At 38.2% G+C, this 19,096-nt stretch overlaps 1 protein-coding gene across 2 annotated transcripts in view; it reads left to right on the forward strand.

Moving 5' to 3' along the window:
• The window catches only part of dlc (deltaC), a 72,729-nt gene that overhangs the window by 13,314 nt on the left and 40,319 nt on the right, over positions 1–19,096 (forward strand). For both annotated transcript variants that reach the window (XM_037974365.1, XM_037974366.1), the window contains exons 6-7: positions 7,758–7,927; positions 8,949–9,165. In XM_037974365.1, coding sequence (XP_037830293.1) covers positions 7,758–7,927; positions 8,949–9,165 — 387 coding nt within the window. The remainder of the gene's footprint in view (positions 1–7,757; positions 7,928–8,948; positions 9,166–19,096) is intronic.

Here is a 19,096-nt window from a genome sequence, read left to right on the forward strand (position 1 = left end):
GTCGGGTTCTGACCCGATTACTACAGCTGTCCCGACCCGCTACCTGTCGGGTTCTGACCCGATTACTGCAGCTGTCTCGACCCGCAGCCAGTCAGGTTTTAGACTGCTGATTGTCCCAAAGTCAGAATCCTCAGAGTTTGAATTAATAACGATGTAAATGTGGTTCAGATCAGCGTTTAATCCTTCATAGAGTTTTTATATTTGGAGGCGGGACACTGAGTTGGGGGGCGTGGCCAACAGCAGCTTATTTGCATAATTGTGAAGTAGCCCTAAAACAGCTCATTCTGAAATGAGCTCCAAACCTGCAGAACTGATCAGCTGAGAATGATTTTGTGTTTTGCCCACAGACCTCTTCTAACTTGTTCAATAGGTTCCCTTTAATGCATTAGACAGCATAATATATCTCTGGAGCCAGAAGACAATAATTTAATAACTGTTCAGACTTTAGAAGGGTTGTTTATACCATTACATATTTCATTAACATAAAAATCTGATTTAGCTTTACATTTTAGAGAGACACATTTGTTTCTCATGTGCCTAAAATGCTGCCAGTCTGAGATAATTTTTTCATTTTCTTGCAGTTAATTTTCCTTGTGAATTGTCTGTGTGTTGCTCTGAGAATCATGGATTATTACATCCTTTTCACTATCCCAGAGCTCAAGATATTTCAATACTAACTTTTGGAGAATTTAAGAAAGCATGCCTCTCTTAGAAAATATTAGAATTTAACTTAGTTTGATTACAAATATTGACTTTCAAAATGCTGTTTGCAACACAACTTAAGATTTCTTTTAACTAATAAATGTGGTTTACATTTAAATAGCCTTGTGTCTCTCACACTAGAAATAACAGTGATCTCTAAGATAATTTGCAAAGACAGCAGTAGCTTTATATTGATTAAAAGCAAATCAAGGAGGGTCAGCTGCTCAGTATATTTAAAGTTTTTGGTCTATTCAACATGGTATAATTGGGTGAATGTTCTGAATCACAAAAATATTTTACAGAATCAGATAACCAGTCTCAGTTTAGGTTTCCCATTAAAACCAATTTATTTAAAATCATAAATGACAAAAAAAGTCAACCAATGAAGATTATGTATCCATTGATGCAGAAGGAGGTTTGGAACATCTTGCAACTCTTCAAAAATTCAACTTTCATTATGAGCAGTTAAATTTGTTTAGGCACAGACTTGGGTAAGAGAATTGATACCTGAAACAAAGCTTTTACATAGATTACCATTCCTTCACCTTTAGCATGATGATCTGTGTGAAAAATGTTACATCTACCCATATAAATATAATTATCAGGAGTGAGTCTATCCAGCTAAGTCTACATAACTATATATTAAACAGACTCATCAGATCCAAAATGAGGATAGTAATAATGAGAAATGCCTCTTTGAACAGTCTGGTTGGGATGGGATCCAACAAACTAAAATAAATTCAAACAAGCAAAGGCAGGATAAAATTGACTAAGTCATAGTAAAATAAACTGAGGACAACCAAACTAAGTTAAAATAAGCTAACATAAACTAACCTACGGTTTAAGAACAGACTAAGATAAACTATGATAAACTATACTTTTGCAAAAGCTAATTCAAATAAGTTAAGTAATAAAAAAAATTAAACTAATGGTTTTCAGTCACTTTAATTTCTTGTACTATTGCTGTAATACAACAAAACTTGCTTACTTTGACTGTTAAAAATTAAATAAATGCAATAAATTCAACTTAAAACATTTGTGTAATTTACCCAACCCTCTGTTTTAATTTCTTAAGGGGTATGTGAACTTTATATGTTGCTGCATGCTTCACATTATGGTGTGACAACTTCCCAGGTGAAATGTGTCAAGTATCACTTATTTTATATTTATATATTTATTTCATACTTAGTTCCTAGGACTGAGCTCTTCTGGACAGAGATCTCTGAGGTTGTTCCTGGGATCTGTTGGAGCCACTCTTCCAGTTTGGGGGTCCGATGACCACTGGTACCACTGAGGCCTTGACTTTCCACAACTTATCTATTTCCTCTTTCAGCCTTTGGTATTTCTCCAGCTTCTCGTGGTCCTTGCTGATTTACAGTTGCTCGGGACTACTTCATATATTACCACTGCTTTCTTTTGTATCTTGTCAATCATCACAATGTCTGGTTGGCCTCAGTCCAACCATTTCTAGCAACTGATAGGATTTGTTTATATATATAAATTTTAAGTAAATAGTAAAAGCAATCGCTGCAGCTGTGAGGATTTAAGAATGTTGGTTTCTTGTGACGGAGATGCTCTCATGATTGATATTACTCTCAAGACTTTCCTGTAATCTTCTGAAGTGGTCCTGATCAAACTTTCCGACCGAAAAGTTTCCAAACTTTCTGAAGGTTTTTCAGTTTCTTTTTGGACTGTTTTCCCTCTCAGTTTTAGTCCTTCTACCTGAGTATTTGTACAGGAACGTTAACTTTGACATCTAACCTAATTCAGGACAAGGTTTCTAAGCTCACAAGATGAATCTGTGTTGTGTCGACCTGTAAAAAAGAATTTACAAGTTGACAGTGGATCATTTGTATTTTTGTGAACAGCAGCCTGTCACAGACACACTCTATTCCCATTTCTTAAGATAGATTAATGAAAATTGCACAGCCTATATAAGAGTGGTGACTCAGAATACATTTCACTGTGTTGTACTTGTAAAACTCCACATGCGACAACTACAGAATTTTTAAATACAAAAGATAGCACAATTTGAAAGAAGAAAGGATTTTACACTTCACATTAGATAATGACCCTGCTGCACCATATAACATTAGCTAAAATGTGAATGGTCTTTGCAAGGCTATTAACAATGCAGTCTTTTATGCATGATATAGTGTGGAGGGTTTTATACATGCACAAAACTATTGAAGCAAGATCATGGTCATTCATGCCATAGGTCTTGTGGCTTGGTAATGGAGCATATGAAGCAGGACTGCACTAATACCTAGGTTACAACCCCATCATGTAAATGTAGGTTATTGCAACGGTCTTGGTGATGCAGCTGCTATGGGCACCATGTCCTACTTCCACTCTCCCCACAGCCAACATGATTTTGCTAGACTCTTACCACAGGGCTTCAACAACTCCCCATGCACGAGTAAACACCACAACACCCTCAGTCATCCTTCATTGATCTTTTGGACACAAAGCACACTTGTTCTCATCAGGGTCAAGCGTGCTGGCTTGGTAATACTAATACTTTTTGTATGTTGTATACATACGAATAGTCATGGAAGCCACCTAAGGCAGACATGATACAATTGGCAGTAGAGTCATCCTAGTTGGATTGGATCTTCTAACATGTGGCGGCACCCTGACATGGTCAGAGAAAGTAGGCGGACCCAAGGTCGTGGTGTGATTGTGGGTAGACATGGCAGTATTGTTATTGAAACATGCTGCAGAAAAGCTTGTCTGGGAAAATGGCAAAAAAAAAATTGTTTGTTGTGGGCTAAGCATAGCATCATCATGGTTACCTTCACACTGAAGCAGCTTTTTCAAATTGGCTGCAATCCAGCTATGTTCTAATAGATGCTAGGGGTCATAAAGAGAACCAGGCTCAGGACGAATGGCCATTTTTGTGCACTTGCATTTACGTATTTAGTTCAGCTGTACCAAAGTATTCCAGTCAGGCGTGTACAGCAAGGGTCCCTAACCATTGGGTCGAGACACCTCCCCAGTCTCTCGGAGGAGGAGAGTCTAAAGTTTTTAACTTGTAAAAATCCACCACAGTCAAACACAGTGATCTGAGAGCCATCAGCTGTTTTCCAGCTCTACTGCAATTGTAACATCAGCTACATGTTTAATTAAATAATATAAATTGTTATAACACTGGGGTGGGACAGTGGCGTAGTGGTTAGAGCTGTTGCCTCCCAGCAAGAAGGTTGCAGGATCTCTTCCTGACCTGGGGCCTTTCTGGGTGGAGTTTACATGATCTCCCTGTGTGCATGTGGATTTACTCCGGTTTCGTCCCACAGACCAAAAACATACATGTTAGGTTCATTGGTAACTGTGAAATTGTGCCTAGGTGTGAGTGAGAGCGTGAGTGGTTGTTTGTCTCCTTTGTCTCTGTGTCCCTGTGATGGACTTTTGACCTGTCCAGGTGTCCCCCGCCTCTCGCACAATGACTACTGGAGCTAGGCACCAGCTCCCCACGACCAGAAAAGGAGAAGCGGGTAAAAGAAAATGGATGAATGGATGGATGGATGGACATAACACTGGCCAAACCATAGTCCTCTGATTGACAGCACATAGCTTTCTATGACAACAGCTGGTCCAATCAACTCTAAAAACAACTCAAATACTTTAGATTAAATGGACATTTATATTGAGAAAGATTCTGGATTCTGATAAACAATTCATTTAAACATTTAGCCCAAAAAAATCGCAAAACAAACAAACAAAACAAATTGTTTCTTTAGAGTATTCTAAATGATGGCTGTTTAATTATCTTAAATCAACCACCAGCTCAGCAAACTTTTTTTTTTCTTGTTCGCTTTTCTTTTAACCCCAAGACACTCTGGTAATAACTCTATTGCTTGTGTGGGGTCACATCAGTTCAGTAGGTGGTCTATCATTGAGGATCAGGACAGATTGTGTTCAGACTGTTAAACTAATGCAGATTAAAGGAGTCCAGACCCCCTCTGATGGTGGTCTGAGTGAAAACATTTTCAATGCCCACTGAGGTAATTCAGACCTGTATTTAGTGCTATCTGATTGCAGTCAGATAGCAAACAGGTGTGTACAACCCCATGTTGTTACTGTTGTGTTTTAGGCTCGCATACACAATTATTTGTCTTTTTTATTTTCAGAAATAATGATGCAGTCTGTAATAATGTTAGTTTCTCTGTGCTCTGATGTCTAGTGGTGTTCCTCAAGATGCTATTTTTGGTCCTTTTTACATTTTGGCATATTCTTAAAATTAAAATGTCCTTTTTCTGACAAAGATTTGGGGATTTATGTTTGAATTTAAATTGTATAGCAGCAGAACGTATGTGCATGCTCATAAACTCTAGTTCATGTTAGATTTATTTACAGATGGGACAAAAGATTGAAAGGCCAAATACAAATGTGGACAAATTTGTTTGTAACCTTTTGTTAAAGAAATAAAAACTCACCAAGGTCACTGAAATAACATGGAACTGACAAAAAGAATAGAAAGAAAACACTAATAAAAATCAACTAATGAAAATCAGTTGTAACTCTAAAATGGTCCCTAGGCAGCAGCTCCCTGTGACCCGGAAAGAAGGAACGGATAAAGAAAATGAGTGGATGAAAAATCAGTTGTTGTTTTTGACTTTTGGTTCAACAAAATTATTATGAAAAACAAAAACAAAAAAAAAAACAAAACAAAACAAATGAAACTGGTTTTGACCAAACAGATGGTACCTGAACTTAATGTTTTGTTGCCCAACCTTTTGAGTCAGTCACTGCAGTCAGGTGATTTCTGTAATTCTCAGTCTTCTGGACCTGTCTACAGGTGTTCTGGTCCATTCCTCATGATCAAACTGCTCCAGGTGTCTCAGGTCTGCAGGGTTCCTTCTCTAGATGTTTCAGCTTCTTCCACAGATGTCCAACAGGATTTAGACCACAACTCAGAAGGCCACTTCAGAACAGTCCAATGTTTGGTTCTGAGCCATTCTTGGTGTTTATAGCTGTGTTTTGAGTCATTATCCTGTTGAAGGACCCGTGACCTGGGACTGAGAGCAAGCTTTCTGACACTGAGCAGCACATTCAGCTCCAGAAAGCCAGAAAGGTTTTTTATTTAATTGGACCCTGAATAAATTCAGGACTCCTTATGTCAGATGCAGCAAAGCAGTCCCAGAACATATCCAAACCTTGGAGTTTACATCAACTTCTTTTCTTTGCATGTTTTTTTTTTTTGGTCTATGAACGTAGAGCTGGTGGGACCTGTTGCCAAAAAGCTCCAGTTTTGTCGAAAAGCTCCAGTTCTGTTCATTCTTCCAGATGCTTTGTGGCTTCTCAATATGCATATTGACAAATTCCATCCATCCTTTCATTTTCTTTACCCACTTCTCAATTCTGAGTCGCACAGAGCTGGTTCCTTTGGCAAATTCCAGTCTGGCTTTTTTAAGATTTAGTGTTCTCCTCACTTTAGATCAAGCAGCAACCAATGGTGCAATCTGACATTGATGAACCTTGACCATGGAGTTCAGGCAGTCCAGTGAGTTTAGTCCTTTCTTTAGTCTTTTTTACTTTTGTCAGTTTGAAGTTATTTCAGAAACCGGTACAAGAGTCAATCCACTGGCCCCAAAGTTCCAATATTTGAATTATTAAGAAAAGACAATAAGTAGATTTTGCTGCTCTTATTGTTGGTATAATATGGCCCTTCAATGAGAATGCTGAACACAATAAGAAAAATTAAATTCAATTAAAGAGCTATTTTGAACATTTTGAAGTAGAATTTTATGGGAAGGTCCATATCTTACCTTATGTAGATAGCTTTTTGAACAATCTCAGTTTGCAGTTTAATTCTGACAAGACTGACAACCTAATATCTAGTCTGAGTGGGACCAAGACCAAATTAGACTACTGTCCTTTGAAAACAATTTTTGACCTCAAATTTTCACAGTTCACATTCAAATGCTGTTAAAACATTATCACCGCCATCATTTTTTCATTATGCAGTTATTTCAACAGAAATATTGTGATATTTCTGCAGGAAGTGGTCTCAGGCTGTATCAGAATAGCTGCAATTTGTTCTCATAAATATGTAAGAAACAGGTAATGTGAATTTGACAACTGTGTAAAAAGTTTATGAAGTTTAGACGAACCGCTGTGAAATTTCATAGACTGGAGCCGTTTTCAGACAGCAGTGTTCCACTTCGGTCCTGGTCCCCCTAGATTAGTCCTTAGCTCATCAGTCTTCTCAGAATTAAACTTTGTTTCTTCCAACTTAAATCTTTCAAAGAACAATGTACTGATGTATGTATTTACTACTCAGAACCTTTCCACAGAATCCCACTTTAAAAATGTTCTGTCTGTTCTGTCAGTTTAACAGAAAGTCAAAAGAGGCAAAAAAAAAAAGAACTTGTTCTCTGCTACAGGATTGTGCTTTTTTTTGTTGGAAAATTAACAAGATGTCATCTGTGAATAAAAAGAAAACCCCAGGGCTAAAACTTTTCAGGCACATATTTATAGTTAGAATCTGTCATGCTCTAGATTTTCAATATCTAGAGCATATTATTTTATTCTCAAATAATTATGTAAATATTATGACATAGATTTCATTACATGAGGTACCTTGTATTTCCCATCTCTAATTATTGACACAGCATGAGTCCAACTGCAGCTGTCATTAAACAAACCTCAAAATTTTTGGATGATCATAAATCAATTTCTCAGCTTGCTGTCATAATAATCAGCTACAAACCAAAAGCCTAAGCCTAGCATTTTATTACATATATATATATATATATATATATATATATATATATATATATATATATATATATATATATATATATATATTAAAGGTTTATTTTTACATATTGATGACTGCTTTACGGTTCTGCAAAAAAGTCATCTTTTTGTTGCAGACAATAAAATCTTGACTTTCATGCCAAAACTATCATTCATGTCCTCCATCCAGTAACATTAATACATTTAGCTCTTTCATTGGTTTTGTCTTTTTTGATTCTTAAATGGACAAAAAAAATCAAGCAATGACGGATGAGTTCATTTCATGTTTTTCTCGTTTTGTTTCATAATTCTAGACCTGAATTACTGTACCAACCACAAACCATGCCAGAACGAAGCCTCCTGCACCAACACAGGTGAGGGTAGCTACACCTGCACCTGTCAACCTGGGTTCTCCGGCAAAAACTGCGAGATTGAGACCAACGAGTGTGACAGCAACCCCTGCAAGAATGGTGGCAGCTGCAAAGTACGTCAACAAATGCATCTTGCCTCCTGAGTTCATTTAAATGGAAAGTTTAGGTCCAGGCAGTGAGCATTTAGCCAAAAACACAAAACAAAAATAAAACTTTGCTACTGAAAACGTTGATTAGAGACATCAAAATGCCTTGTGGTGGAAAAAGCTATAAGCTGTCAGTGGATGAACACAGGAGGCTGTATTCAGTAGTCTCTGTAGGTTGGGACATCCATGAGTCAAGCTTGTACCTGTGCGATTTCCTGAAGGTAAATCAAACTGGGATTCAGGAAGTTTAGAGGCTTTGGGTTCTGAGTCAATGTTTCTTGAGTTGTTTTAGAACAGTTTCGTATTGTTGTGGAGAACATTATTCTGCTGCAGGAGGCCTTGATCTGCAACCAAAGGTTAGGTTAAATACTTTGATTGACATAAAACTTCATGAAAATGCCAAAAACACTGCTTTCTGTTTGATGTATTTTAACAAACGAAACAATGGACCATTCTATATGTAAGAAAAAAGATGATTGTGTCCCATAATTCTATTAGTCCTACTAATTGTGTTTTAATAATCAGGAGTGGATTAGGAGTTACAGCTCATGTATGAATAAGAATTGGCCCCTTTTTAATTCAAATTTTCTTATTCTAAAACACTCTAATTACTATGAATCTTTGTGATACAATATGATCAAAACATACGTGCTTGATGAGAGTTTTGTTAAGTATGTAAATACAACTGTAGTTTTAGTTATGCAGATCTACAATACACGAAGTGTCAGTGTGCTCAAATTTTATTGTAGCTTTGTTCTTTTTCCCTTATAATTTTTAGAACAATTCAACAATACAATTTATGTGGGAAGTATGATTGAAAGTCCAGCCAAATACCAGGACATAAGATTTCCCTACAAATGATTGAACTGTAAGAGATTATTGGTTTCTGTCAATGATTTGTGTTGCTGGTCAGTTCATCTTACAGCAATGACAGAATTCACACTGTTCTGTGATGGTACCATCTTCTTTCCTCCCATTTTCCCTCCAGGATTTGGTGAACAATTATTCGTGTGCATGCCCTCAGGGTTTCTACGGGAAGAACTGTGAAATCATCGCCATGAGATGTGCAGACGGGCCATGTTTTAATGAGGGAACCTGTGTGGAGACCGACGCTGGCGGGTACAGCTGCCACTGCCCAGCTGGTTTCACCGGCTCCAACTGCGAGAAGCGAATTGACAAATGCAGCAGCAGCCCCTGCACTAACGGTACAAATCAGCTGTAACCCATGTCCTGTAAGACAAAAACAGCCTACCATCCATAAGGTTACATCCCACAGTGAAAGATTATGAGTTAGGTCTGACTTTCAGTCTGCAGTCAGTCTGATTAAAGGTAGGTTCATCGCAGACTCACCTCCAGTTTCACTTTAGTTTATCACTGATTAGGTTGGTAAAGTTTGTTTGCATTTGAAGCAAACTTTGAAAAAGTAAAGAGTCTAAAAAATGTTGGAGAATTTACACAAATGATTAGATAACCCTAACCCCAATGGTTTTGTGGATCTTCATTTACAGATGGAGCAATGTCTCTCAGTCTTGGTCCTTAGGACCTACAGTTCTGCATGTTTTAGATGCTTTATTGCTCCAAAACGCCTGATAAAACATATGTTGTTAACTCTTCAGCACATCATTAAGCCTGGTAATAACCTAATAATTTAAATCAGTCCTCTAAATCGTAAAGGGCTGTGGGTCAGAAGACCAAAACTGAGGATACAAAGATGAATGTCAGATTTTTATGTACAGCATCATTACACAGATGTAAATTTCAACAATAAGAAAAAAAGAAGCATTCTTGACTTGTCGAGAAGAACTAAGTTTTATAACACAAGTGCATCAAATAGATGGATGGTAAATATTCAAGAGTCCAGTGAGATTAACTATGTTTGATAAATACAGTGGAAGATGATGGATCCAGAGCATTGTGCGGTCCTGCTCCTCATGAAACAGATAACTTTTGGTTCCCAAGCCTTTGTGATCTGGATTAATGTGTAAAATGGATAAAAACTGATAACTTCTATCCATTGTTGTGTCAGTGAGTTTGAGCTTTTGACATATATAGTAGGCTTTGGTATTCTGTATTGATTTTTGTCACTCACTGACTCCAAATGTACTATGATTCTCTGGATTTTGCCAAATCAAAAGGATGGAGACAGAACAACCAACAAATCAGGTAAGTTGAGTGAAGTTCCAAAGAATGTCCATCACACAGGAGCACCATGTTTTAGTGAACGTTTGAAGAACTTTATTGTGAAATGATAAAGGTATGCATGAAACGAAGACAGGAAGCAGTGTGAAGGTCGCTGGGTGGTGCATATTGACACATTGATGTCTGGCAGGGATTCAGGAGCGGAGAGGAACTAACTCAAACTATTCAGCATAGTTGGTTATTATTTATTTGGATTAACTGGCTAAATAAAACCTCAAACTTCTCTCATGGACAGGTATTATTAATGGTGACTATTATCTCGCTAGGTTAAGCTAGGCTAATGGTTTATTTACCCTTAGAATTTGGAAGGTGTTTTTGGCATTAACCTTATATTACTGATTATAAATACAGCAACAGTGTGCAGACAGATAGACAGACAACCAGAAAGACAAGCAGGTGGACAGACAAAAAGACAGCTAGACAAAAAGACAGATAGACAAACAGAGACAATCAGACCGAGTGACAAACTGAGATACAGACAGAGAGAGAGACAGAATGACAAAAGACAGATAGACAGAGACAGGAAGACAGACTGTCAAGAAGACAGAGAGACAGAGAGACAGGGTATATACAGACTATATTTGACAGACAGAGAAACAAAGACAATATGAGACAGTGAGACAGAAAGACAGACAGGCAGGAAATTAGATAAAGTGAGACAGAAACAGAAAGGTTGAAAGAAAGTGAGACATAGAGACAGAAAGAGACCAATAGTCAGAACTTCAGAGAAACAGAGAGACAGATACACTGATGGAGAAAAAATGAGTGACAAACAGAAAAAGACCAACTATAAAAGAGACAGACAAGCAGAAAGTAAGACAGAAACCACCAGAGAAAAATATACAATAAGAGACAGTGAGAAAGAAAGACATCAAGGCAAGACAAAAAGAAAGACAAAGTGAGACAGACTCAGAAATACAGAGACAGACAGAAACAGACAATAGGAGAGACAGATAGAGAGATAAACAGAAAAACAGGGACAGCTAGAGAGACAGACAAAAAGCCAGAGAGACAGAACAAGAAAAACAGACAGACACAGGAGAATAGACAGAAAGACAAACCGAGAGACAAAGAAACAGACAATAATAGACATACAAATAGTCAGAGAATCCTACTGACCAAAAGAAATACAGACAAATAGAGATAAAGAGTGAAACAGAAAGAAAAGATGACAGACAGATACTTAGAGAAAGGAAGGTAAACAAATAAAAAACCTGAGAAAACAGACATACAGAAAGATAGAATGAGAGACAAACAGAATTAGAAACAGTTGCACTGACCAAAAGAAAGATGAGCCAATAGAGAGAAATAGACAATTTAGTCCATTTACTATATATACAGAACATACCTTATTTTTATGAAGTGATTTTATATGCTTTGAAATTTGTAAACAATTGGATTATTTGTGTTTAACATTTTATTGCTCATATGTGGAAATAACCTTATTCTGCTCGCTGTTATCTTACTTTTTTGAAACTTTTTTCATATGGCAGGAGGGACAATACTAGGCCTGTCACCATTATGAATTTTGATGGGCGATTAATTGTCTCAGAAAGTATTGCGATAAATGATAATATTGTTTGAAGACCGTTTTAAACTAATGTAATGATAATAACATAACAGTGCAAGTACATCCTCTCAAAGATTAATAAACTTTCATTTCAAAAGAACATTGGAACTGGAACAAAATAATAAACAAAACAACCAAAAACAAAAATAAAATGGACTCTCAGTCTCCATTAACAAAGAAATGCACTTGAACTAAAACTAAATACAACAAACAATAACAAAAAACTAAAATGGAGTCTTTAAACTAAATAGCCCTTCAAAAAAATAATAATCATTAGTTTTATATAGAGAAGACAGGCAAAACTGCCAGTTTTATGAACAAAAAGTGCAAACTAACAAAAGCACACAGCGACAGAAGCACAAATGCAACATTTGGTTTGAATCCAAAATGTGCTCCCACACTGCTGTTGTTACGTCCAACCTTGAAACCAATTCCACTTCGTTTTTACCCCCCAATATTAAACCGCGTTTCTTTAGCTTACACTAAGGAAATGAGAAAGGAAGGGGTCAGTGAAGAGCACTGGAGCCTTTTGTCCTTCCAGTGTCTTCAGTAGAAAGAGAGAGAGACACGAAGAAACAATAACGCCGATAAATGAAATTATCAACCTCATTTTATTTTGTCATGCGATTATTTAATTTATTGTTTATTGCGACAGACCTAGACAATACGTGATGTCCAGGGTGGGTGGGATGATTGAGAGTACATCAGGTTTTATTCTGAGAATGTCTTTGTGAGAGGACTTACTTTGAATCTTCTTCCAAACATCCACAATACTTAAAGCCCAAGTAATGTATTTCCTTTTTTAAAGGACTCACATACATATAAACACACTCATACATATATTTTTATTACAGCTATTTGTCATCCTCTGAGTCCCAGCTTGCTACTGTAAATAAAGAGGAAGAAACTAATCTGTCCACAGCTGTGCAGCTTTTTCAAAGCACTGTCCCCTGAATCAATGCTCAGTGTCTGATTTAGGGCTGAACATCCATGTAGATCAATACAACCCCACCCCCACCCCTGCCCCTCTTTCTCCTGGGAGAGAAAGTCAGGCACAGCTCTTTATATTTCTGGCCTATGGACCCCCCTAAACTTAAAACGATGCAAAGCCAGATGCCATTAAGTGATCTAGACGTTGGCATTTTTGTTTAGTAAAGTCAGTGCAGTGAATTGTGGTGTGAACAGAAGGCGAAAAAGCACCCCAGCAGGTAATGCGTTGATTGCCAACTAGATTGTCAGACATTTTTCCACTGTACTATACATTGTCTCCCTCACAGTTTCAAGCTGAGGTATAGAACAGGGTGGTTGACTCCTTTGGCCTGCTGAGAAAAAACAGAACATCTGAAGATGAGCTGAAACAGTGTTTGTGCAATGCTCTGCAGAGTGGCTGCCTCAGCACATCATGTTGCTTATGCTTCTAGAACTAATACAAAGCAATGTATGTTCTCTGGTGTAACAGTCTTATTAAGTCCATTGTAATGTAACACCAGCAACTGGGTGAAATTAGCATTGCTCATGGTGTCACAGCTTATACAATATAACCTATCAGTAGTTAAATAAAACAGGGGTATGTTAAGTGTTGCTTCAAGGCACATCATGTGACCATCAATTTACATCACTTGGTCAAAAGCTGAGTGTACAGGACTGGAAGTGCTTTAAGTAAAAAATCCTCCATGTGGCGTATCAAGGAAGTCTGCTGAACATCACATAAAGCCCCTAATGATACCTCCTCCCACCATGCGGACCCAAGTGGCTAAACATCACCACTGAACACAGCATACATACACATCTAACCACAACCATAATGCTGCTTTTTTCAATGCTATTTTCTCTTAAACATAATTTTCATTGGCTTAATAGACTCCTTGTGAACACAACCACAAATAAACCATAAACACACTGGAAGAGGAGCAATTTTCAACAGAGGAGGTGAGTTTGGTGGACATCTGCCTGACTCCAGAACAGATTAAGTGAAAATGGGTATCTTGTCAGCAGACCTGACCTTAGGGTGCATGAGCATGTAGTTCTTCACTGGGGTCTCTGCACTCTCCAGCAATCCACTCCAGTTGGGATCCGCACCTTAAACTGCTTGAGTCTGATAACCTCCAGCATTACCATCTCACCTTTATCCATGCAGGGCTCTGCCACCTGCTTGCTGCATATCTTATCTGATGGATTTGGATAAACATTCAGTTTGTGGGTCCCAGGACAAGAACTGGCTACAGTAGTCCTTGGGGAGTAACCCATCATGTCCAATATGGCTTTGTGTAGGTGCACTACCCATTCTTTCAATGGCTATCTTCAAGATGTTATCTCAAATATGTCCAGGAACACTGGTGGATAATCAGTAGGTGACATCTTCAGGCCCAGGCCTCCCCTGAAAAAGAGATCTCAGCTTCTATAGCTGGATGTGTGGTGGCGTTAGAAAGGAAATTGACAAAGCTACAGTTTTTGATCAAAATAACAGTTCTTGCAGCACCTCTCTGCCTTGACCTATGGTAGGTCTAGCTGTTGTAAACCCTGCTTGGCTTGATTATGGTGGCTGGCAGTAATGTCTGCTTTCATCTGACCCAGAGCTGCTGGGTACTGCTGATGTTATTGTTGAGGGTCTCACATCTCAGATTGTGATCAAGCACTGAACATTTTAGGACTCTGTCTTTGAAGGGTTTTCCTGGGCTGTTTCCTGAACCATTACCCAAACATATATAAACAGGAAAATGGTTTGATATCTGCAGCACTTGCGATTGCACCTTATTTCAATCAATCAAATCAATCAAATTTTATTTGTATAGCACATTTCAGCAGCAAGGCATTTCAAGGTGCTTTAATGTCACAAAATAATCAGTCCTTGAATATAAAGTGTGTAGTTGTGAATAAAGTGTAATTTTTACATGGTGGGTTCCTCCGTACATCAAAAATACTGAGCAAACATTTTTTTGAACCAGGTAGTTACACTTCCTTGGTTTTATTTGTGGCCTCATTTTCAAAACCTTTAACACAGACAGCTCAACAAAGCATTCATGTTCTAAAAAAAAAAGACTTTTCAAAACCATATAAATAGCAAATTTTTCTGCTTGATGGTGTTTGAAACAGTAAGCTACTGCTATAGACAACATTATACAGAAAAAAAGTATTGTGTACACACCATAGATAAAAGCCCATGATGTGACTATTGAATCTCTGAACGGTAACAGTCATGTAGTTATATATTTAGTGTATATTTGTCTCACTAAAATATACGGCACTGGTAATGCCTTCTCTGAAGAAGAAAAAAGTCCAAGCATATTCAAGCTAATTTGGGAAAACTACAAAAACAGTTATACCAGCAAGTTCTTTTTATATTTTTATTGCTGAAGGTATACCTGTGGAAATAAAACAAATTTCATGTATGGCTACCTTTTGTGGGGACTCTCTGGGTGGAGCTTACATGGTCTCCTTGTACACACATGGGCTTATTCCTGTTACTCCAGTTTTCCCCCACTGACCAAAAACATGCTTGTTAGGTTAGGTGGTAACTTTAAATTGTCCCTAGGTGAGAGTAAGAGTGTGTATGGCAAAAATGTCAACTCTTTTGCTTTATTAAAAGACAATGAGTATAAATGTGTTTTAAGAGGAGACTGTTAAAGCCTGTCTCATATAAAGGAACAGCTGGTTCCACAGTCCAGTTTTCCACAACTGAAAAGACCCAATCACATCTTTGGACCAGCCTGGACCTCAGGACAACTAAAAGCAAATGACCATTAGATCCAAGGGATCACAAAGGCAGCAGGAGGTCAGACTGGTACAAAGGAGCCTGTACATTCATAGCCTTAGAGATCATAGATATTTTTTAAAATATCTATGATATAGATATAGGATCTATTAGGGAAATAGGATCAGGCTTTTTTGCTTATGTTAAAAGACAAGTTGCAGAGTTCTGAACTAACTTCAGTTGTGAAACTGTTGACACATATAGTGGCATATTTCTCTCATATTAGACATAACAAATTAATTGCATAGATATTTGTAGTTCTATGAATGAAGGTCAATATGACATCTGTCACCACCTCTTGATAGGTTTATGAGTCCTAGACATGTTGATGTTTCAAGATGGGCCACAGTTTTAAGAGTGATGATTTCAAACCTATTAAAAATTTCCATTATATCATTCCTGTAGTTTAAACCCTTTTTAATAACATGTCAGAAGCTGTGCAGGGTGTTCTCAAGACTTATAAAGAGTAGAGTAACACCATCTCTCTCATTTCTGTTGTTGCCAGCTGTTAGATGTGAATGGTGGCAGAAAATACCTGAACCTTTCCTCTCATTAAAAAAAATAAGGTCAACTGTTTGGAATTTTTTTTCAGCAAAAACCACATACAATCATGGGTTGTGCTACCAAAGGAGTGCCACCTCCAAGTCTACAAAACAGTAGTTTACAAACTTGTTATGCCATGCTCTACTTGAAGGAAGTAAAACTGACTCCATCAAATTCCAGGAACAACCTCAGAGATCTCCTTCTAGGAGAATGAAAAGAGCAAATTGATATGAAGCTGTGAGACAGTTACTTTGAAGTTGCACTGTATGTGATGCAAAGTTGAAATCTGAGACCTCCTCCATTTAACATTTGTGTTTTATGTTTAAAAACATGGCTCTACAACACCTTTCTCAAACCCGGTATTTTTTCTAAGTACAACTCACAAAATTGAAACAGCTCTCCACAGTTTAAAAGCTTGGAACTGTGCACTTTTCAGTTTAAACTGAGAAAGTTCATTGTATGAGAAGAAAAATGTCTTCAGCAAACAAGAAACAAAATCCAGTTGTCTTTATTTAAACCTACTGGGTTTACCATGCCATGGATAACTTGGAACCCTCACCAGCGTATTCTGTGAGGCATCTTAGCTCTTCCTAGGACTATTCTCTTCTGATCAGACACCTGAGAGTGGCTATGGATACAAGTTTCAAAGTGGAACAGTCATCAGTCCCCTCCTCTATATGAATTACATCAAGCTGTACGCTAAAAGGGAGCGAGACATCAACTCACTGATACACCTCATCAGGATATACAGCAAGGACATTGGTATCATTCAGACTTGATAAGTTCATCTGAATGCTGTCCAAGAGAGGCAAGGTGATCACAACTGAAGGGGTTCAACTACCTGAAGGCAACACTGCAGCTGTCCAGAAAAAATACACGTACCTTGGAATCCTGCAGAAAAATGGTAACCAGGATGAAGCTGCAAGGAAGCCACAACCCAGTACCTACCTGCAGGTCCTGAAGAGCCAGCTAAATGGGAAAAATAAATCCCAAGCCATCAACATGTATGTGGTGCCAGTCATTAGATACCCTGCTGGTATAATAACCTGGCCAAAGGAGGAGATGGAAGCCACTGACATCAAGACACGAAACCTCCTCACAATGCACGGAGGGTTTCACCCTGTCCAGCACCCTGAGACTGTAGACTAAGAGAAAGGAGGGAGGCAGAAGACTAGTGAGCATCAGTGCCACTATACAAGATGAAACAACCAAGATCCTGGAGAACGTGAGGAAGAAAGCCCCCAATGATTATCTGCTAAGAGAATGTCTCAAGCAGCAGAAACCCAATGGAAGAGGAGAAAGAATAACCTTCATGGAAGGACAAGCCCCTGCACAGCATGTATCACTGGCAGATTGATGAAGTGGCTGATATCAGCAAATCCTACCAGTGGTTAGAAAGGGCTGGACTGAGGACAGACAGAGACACTAATCATGGCAGCACAAGAGCAATAGAGGCCGGGGTCCATCATACCAGGCAGGACCCAAGATGGAGGCTGGGTAAAGATGCCCCTCAGACAGTCCAGCACATAATAGCAGGATGGAAAATGCAGGTAGGCAAAGAATACATGGAACACCATAACCAAGCAGCTGGAATAGAGTACAGGAACATCTGTACCGGGTATGGACAGGAAGTCCCACATTCAAAGTGTGCAGAACCCTCAAGCTTCCAGGCCTCTGGTAGAGGACCCTAGCTTGAACCGCCCATGTGGAACAAATAGAGTGAGATGTGAGTTTATTATTATTATTTATAAACAGAGGGCAGTTCCACACTTCAAGCTTCAGGGTTCCACACTTCTGACAGAAGCCTGAAAGCTTCAGGGTTCTGTTCAGTCTTCTAGCTGTTCCCAGGACTGAGCTCTTCTGGACAGAGATCTCTGAGGTTGTTCCTGGGATCTATTGGAGCCATTCTTCCAGTTTGGGGGTCACAGCACTGAGTGCTCCAATGACCACTGGTACCACTGAGGCCTTGACTCTACACAACTTATCTATTTCCTCTTCCAGCCCTTGGTATTTCTCCAGCTCTTCCTGATGTTACAGTCACTTGGGACTGCTACATCTATAATCACTCCCTTCTTTAGTTTGTCAACCACCACAATGTCTGGTATCTTAGCCATGTTTGTTAGTCTGGATCTGAAAGTCTTACAGTATCTTAGCCCTGCCATTCTCCACCATCCTTGGTGCAGTCTCCCACATGGACTGAAAGACTTTTCACTAACATTTAATTTGTGAGGCTTGATATTGCTTTGTTACAGTATTACTGGTTTGTGCTTTATTATTCACTGTTGCTGTAGTTTTCCTGCTTTGGATAATGAGGCTTGCACTTTAAAAACTCAAATGGATTACTAATGTAACCAAGGTGTAATGCTTAGATGTTTAAACTTTTGGTTTCATTCAGTTAGCTGGCAGGTTTTAAACACAACACACACACCTTACACTCTTCTAACTCTTGTCTTCTTGAGATTTGAATTGTGGCTTGTTTTTCTTTTCATTCCTGTCATGTCGTTTTATGCATGTCTTTCTGTCTTTGACTCTCTGTGGGTCCATCATGCCAGCACATGTAGGGACACATTCAGTAGTTTGCACATCGTTTCAAGGCTGTGCATTCCAAAATGTTTTGTTCAAATTCAGGGGCAGGTGAGACAATCATCATCTTTTATCATTATATTTCTGAAAGGTCATCTTTGGTGCATCAGATAAAATAAACATATAGTCTATATGTTAGCAGGAGCTTAATCTGGAAAATAATTGGCTATTTACAGATGAATAAACTTTTCAGATACAATTTCTTATGAAACTCAACATAAACAGCTTTAAAGCAAGTTATATTTTCAGTGTGTGTTCATTAGAGGTCAGGAAAATCTGTTTGTGATTCTCTGGCACAATTCAGACTTGCAGTCAACTAAAGTTCAGCCATTTTATGAAATCAGTCAAGCATTTCCTGCTGCTGCATTTAAAAAATTACACCTACTTGTTTTAAAACAGCTGGTACAAAAACAGAAAAGAGATTGATTCTATAAAAACAATAGTAATTCCAATCTGTTATAGTTTCTGAAAAGTTGAAATCCTGATTTTA

This window comes from Kryptolebias marmoratus, unplaced genomic scaffold (assembly GCF_001649575.2).
Source record: "Kryptolebias marmoratus isolate JLee-2015 unplaced genomic scaffold, ASM164957v2 Scaffold27, whole genome shotgun sequence".
NCBI classification, from domain to species: Eukaryota; Metazoa; Chordata; class Actinopteri; order Cyprinodontiformes; family Rivulidae; genus Kryptolebias; species Kryptolebias marmoratus.